Genomic DNA, 4,970 nt, shown 5'->3' on the forward strand with positions numbered 1-4,970 from the left:
TTTCGTGAGCTCCTTGTAGCTTTCAATGCTCCAATACACCTGTTGATCTTGCCTTTCATGATGATAGCAGTCATAGGTACGTAAGGTTCTGTCAAATTTCTGTTTAAAGTGTGGCAGGGATGATGCTGTCAAAGCCTGGGTTTGAGGATATTTTTGCACAAGAATATGTTGTTCTGATTTTTGGACTGTTATCTTGAAAACACCCGCACTAACTCTTTTGAATGTAATGAGTGCAAAACAAACATTACAGTGAAGGCAGTTTGTTCAAACTACTGGAAGTAATCTCAATGTGGCAGCACCCACCTGATCCCGCGGAAGTTGACTCTCAATGGTAAATAACAGTTCACTCTTCGTCTCTCATCTCTCAGTCAGATGGATTTAATTGTTCCGTGACAAGAGACACCAGCACTTCTCAGACACGATGGCAGTTCCCCTTACTGATTATCCATTTTCCACGTTACCACCAATTTTACAGACTGCAATGATTTACTATCCGATTATAGCAGTGTTTGGAATTCCAGGTAAGGGTTTTTATTTCATTTTCTCCCTCTTAATATTGGGCAAAACTGTGTTTCTGCTCGTTATAAGGAAATTCTCTTTTGCCATGTATGATTATCTCACACTAATCTAACAGGAGAATTCCAATCTTTTTCCCACTGTTTTGCCCATGTTCACTGACAGTCCATGCCTTGCCTTTTGAACGTTTCTTTTTCAGTCTCCCAAAAAAGCTGCGGCTGCTTTACTACCTTGCCAAATGGTTTAGTTTCAGTTGTAAATTCGTTCTCTGTCAAATGCAATGAATTTCTGTGAATTATTTGTCACTACCCTGCTCTCGGTCACCTTCTCTCCTGCCTAGAGGGAATTTTTCTTCCTCCGCCAAAGGGAGGCTTTGTGTTTCTGCTCCTCCCTTGCTCCCTGCAGCCAGACTCGGTGGAGCAGCATCTCCAGACACTGAGCTTGCCATTTCAACAACGTGGATCTGGGAGACATTCAAGCTTTGTTTCGAGATGTGAGCCGTGGTTCTTCGTTAATCATCCCTTTTTACACAGAGCACCATATTAATGATGAATTAGATGCTATGTTCTCTCTGTTTACCACTCAGTTTTCACCCAGTTCATCCACTGTGGCATTTTACAGTCGTTGGATGATACCAGAGTCGTTTTTTTTTGTCTGCTGGGGAATAATATTGCTCCCAACAGAATTAATTTTATGTAACATCGTATCCATGGAGCTATTTTTTTTTATCTTGTCCGAACCTGTACCATCTATCTGTTTAATCTGTCTTGTAACTGAATAGAAATTCTGCCCAAAGTCTGACCGTGGAGTTGACTCCATTAACCGCTTCACTCTTCGTGAATTGAGACACATGCTTCTACTTCTAAACACCTTCAGTTGGGAAATTCATTTCTCCTGTTTCACTTCGAAACAAATGATCTTTTCTGTGTACTTCTCGACCCTCTACTCATTCAGAATATTACGAAATTCCACCATAGATTGCATCACGCCTATTGAGCTTATCGATATCAACCAAATTGTGCCCAGTTTCCAAACCCTCTGCTCCATTGGACACAAAGACTTCATACTCTGTGGAACAAGGTCCCATCTCAAATGGCTTGGAAGAATCTCAAGCTTTACTTTTCAGCATATTGCTGAGAAAAATCTCAAAGAAAAATTCGAATGTTGAGTTTAAAATTCTGCGCAACGATTCGGAAATCATGCAAAGAAAAAAAAATCATTTGTGTCATCTTATTGACTCAGTGTTACAAATGATCTCAATTTAACATTCTCATGGGAAAATTCCTTTGTGTGTTACGAAGTGTTTCTTCGACATAATGAGGTCAATGTTCTGTTTTTTATCTCAGTGCCATTTTTGCAATTAGCGGCTCCATTTGGTATCCTAGTGGATTTACAGCATCACACAGAGAGTTCAGAACTGACAACTCAGCCCAATATTCAGTGAACGCTGTGAGATATCATATTAAACGTTGTGAAATCACTTAGTAGTTTTTCAGTTGGCTTATCTATTGAGCTTTCACACAGAGAGTGTGACTGAGATGAAGGAGTACACAATTTCATTTGCTGGATTAACAAAGCTATTGGCCCAGATCAGTGTTGGTTTTGAGGTCATTTAGGTGGAGCTTTCAGCAGAGACTCACAGAATGATGCCTGGCATTAATGGATTGCTTGTATTCGATTTTGTTCAGATATTTAAACCTAATGCATCTAACATATCTAATTTGTAGAAAACGGTTGATCTTGCAAATATGCAGAAACGTTTCCCAACCCCATATTTGTTTGTGTTCAAGTGCATCTATGCTGCAAAAAGTAATAATTGGCCAGTAACCTCCTCTCAACTTCAAGGGTTTACACCACCAATTATATGTACAAAAGGAGGATAACATCTCCAAGCATGAAACAGTTTATGTGGATAAATTTATTTTATTCTCGTTAACTTTAAATTATGTTGTAAACTTCATGAATCCTGTCAGTGGAATGCTCAACAGTCATCACGAGATCCAGAAAGAAATTACAGATCATGACAAAAAGCTGAAAATCTCACTACTTTGTTGAAAACTGATGGGTGATTCCCTTTTTCTGTTTCTTCAAATTTTACAGCTAACGTGATAACTATTGTGATCCTCTGCCAAGGAAAATGTGGTCTGTCCAGATGTATTACCAGTTACCTGGTTGCAATGGCTTCAGCAGACCTACTGGTTCTTATCACTGACGTGGTATTTTGGCGGATTAAAGATTTTTATTTCCCAAATACATTCCTATTACATACGAATGTGTGTCCTTTTAACTACTTCCTGGCTCGTGCAGCCACAGACATATCTGTCTGGTTAACAGTCGCTTTCACTTTTGATCGTTTTATTACCATCTGCTGCCAGAAGCTGAGGACAAATTATTGTTCTAAAAAAATTGCAAAAGTGGTTATAGGATCAGTCTGTCTGCTGCTCTGCTCAAAAAACATTCCCTTCTGCTTTGCATTTGGCCCATACTATATCATTGACAATGTAGCCTGGGGATGCAAATTTAAAATGGAATATTACACTGAAGCAGCATGGGTCGCATTTACCTGGACTGACCGCTCTTTAAATCCCTTGCTGCCAGCTTTTCTGATCATTCTGCTCAATGCTCGAACAGTGGGATCCATTTTCACAGCTAGCAAAATCCGCAGGAAGCTGAGAGAAAGTAAGAATGATGCAGATCGGAATGATCCAGAGATGGAGAATCGAAGGAAATCCATTACTTTACTCTTCACTCTCTCTGGAAACTTTCTACTGTTATGGATGACGTTTGTAATATTTTTTGTAGTAATGCGTATTAAAAAACATTATTATGCAACAGGCTTTGAAGACCCAATGTACATCACGGACTACATCAGTTTCATGCTTCTTCTCTTGAGCACCTGCACAAACACGTGTATTTATGCAGTGACCCAGACCAAGTTCAGAGAGGAGCTCAAGAATGGGATAAAATATGCTGTCCAAATAGTATGTGTATTATTAAAGCACAGCTCATAAACAATATGTTCTGAACATTGAAATTATGTTGTTTCTTGTATCCCATCATATTTTATTTCTGTATCCTGTCTGTCATCCGTCTCAGCCCGATCCTTCTCCAGTTACAAAATGACCATACCTGAGAAGCTCAATATTTTCACATTGAGCTGTTGGTGTAAGTTCAACCAAACAGTAAAATGTTTATTGCTCTGAATCATCTCATGAGCAGAAAGTTTGATGAGTGTGAAAATGATTTGATGTAAAAGTTGCACTTGTATATTTTCCAACTTAGCTGAATGTAATATTATTTCTGAGGAGGCGTCTCGACCCGAGGCATCGGCTTTCCTGCTCCTCTTGCCAGAATGATATGGCACAAACCTCGCATGTGCATTGTTTCATCCTTGAGCGAATGGTACAGTGATTCATCAGGCCAGATCACTGCAATGCACTTGTTACATAAGAATGATATCTACAAATGTAAATGTGTCAATGATCCACAAAGGGAATGAACTTACGATACGTCATCCTATGCGTCACATTTGAATGTTTCAACTTCCAGTAAGGCGTTCTTGCATAAAAAGTTGAATGATAATTTCTCCTTTTGTCACAAGATCGTGTGAGCCTGTGCAGGCTTCCTCACGTGTTAAATTTCAGTAGCTTCTAACCATAAGGGATGAGTGAGTGGTTTATTAGTTTCGATGAATGATTGAAGCTTTTCGGGTCTTTAAAACCATACATATTTCTTCCCAAAATCGCCCTAACTGATTCCTGCTGCCGAACCACTGGAAACGTTAGTTCAGTTGGAAGGTTCCATACAACTGATCAGTTTCAGATCAATGATACGCCAAAGCTACCTTGATCAGAATGATTTTTAGCTGACAGTTTCACTGCTCATTTTTCTCTATGTTGTACTGCAAAAGGGCGGGATGTCTTCCCATGTCTGTGCAGTTATCCCTTGGGTTATGGTCAGAATTTATTTCTGATGTCAATCCTCCCAGTATTATTGGGGATATTACAATGTAATACTTCTGTCTACAGCAAAATTAAGAATGATTTATTCTTAATGCATGTTGTCCTTTGATGAAGGCTCTGGCTCCTGATGTAGAAAATGTTCCACTGTGCTTGTCAAAATGTGATTCTCGTGTGGGACCGGGGTCGGCAGGGTGTCAGGCAATCATTTGCAAGCTCTTTCTTTTCCCTCACTTGACTCACATAACTCTGTTTCCAGCAAGGACACAGTTTAGTAACAAGCAGCTGACAATTGGCGATGTTCTTTTCCCTCACGAGTCCCCAAATTCCCAAGAAACATCAGAAAAATGGAAAGACAAACAAATATAGGTAAACTTGCATTTCAATATGCTGCAAAACCTTGATGCATACTGGTGAAGATAAACTTTACTCATAAAGTATGTCTTTAATACAAAAACAAACATTTATCTGAAATTTTAATTCAACAACGATTTT

The 4,970-nt window shown here is 39.2% G+C and overlaps 1 protein-coding gene across 1 annotated transcript; it reads left to right on the top strand.

Annotated features, from left to right (window-relative positions):
• The first annotated feature begins 383 nt into the window (after window positions 1-383).
• On the top strand, window positions 384-3,527 carry LOC125467694 (probable G-protein coupled receptor 139). The gene is made up of 2 exons (XM_048563858.1): window positions 384-521; window positions 2,617-3,527. The coding sequence occupies exons 1-2, from the start codon at window positions 422-424 to the stop codon at window positions 3,525-3,527; spliced, it is 1,011 nt and encodes a 336-aa protein (XP_048419815.1). The 5' UTR covers window positions 384-421.
• The last annotated feature ends 1,443 nt before the right edge of the window (window positions 3,528-4,970 follow it).

This window comes from Stegostoma tigrinum, chromosome 34 (genome assembly GCF_030684315.1).
Source record: "Stegostoma tigrinum isolate sSteTig4 chromosome 34, sSteTig4.hap1, whole genome shotgun sequence".
Taxonomy (NCBI): domain Eukaryota; kingdom Metazoa; phylum Chordata; class Chondrichthyes; order Orectolobiformes; family Stegostomatidae; genus Stegostoma; species Stegostoma tigrinum.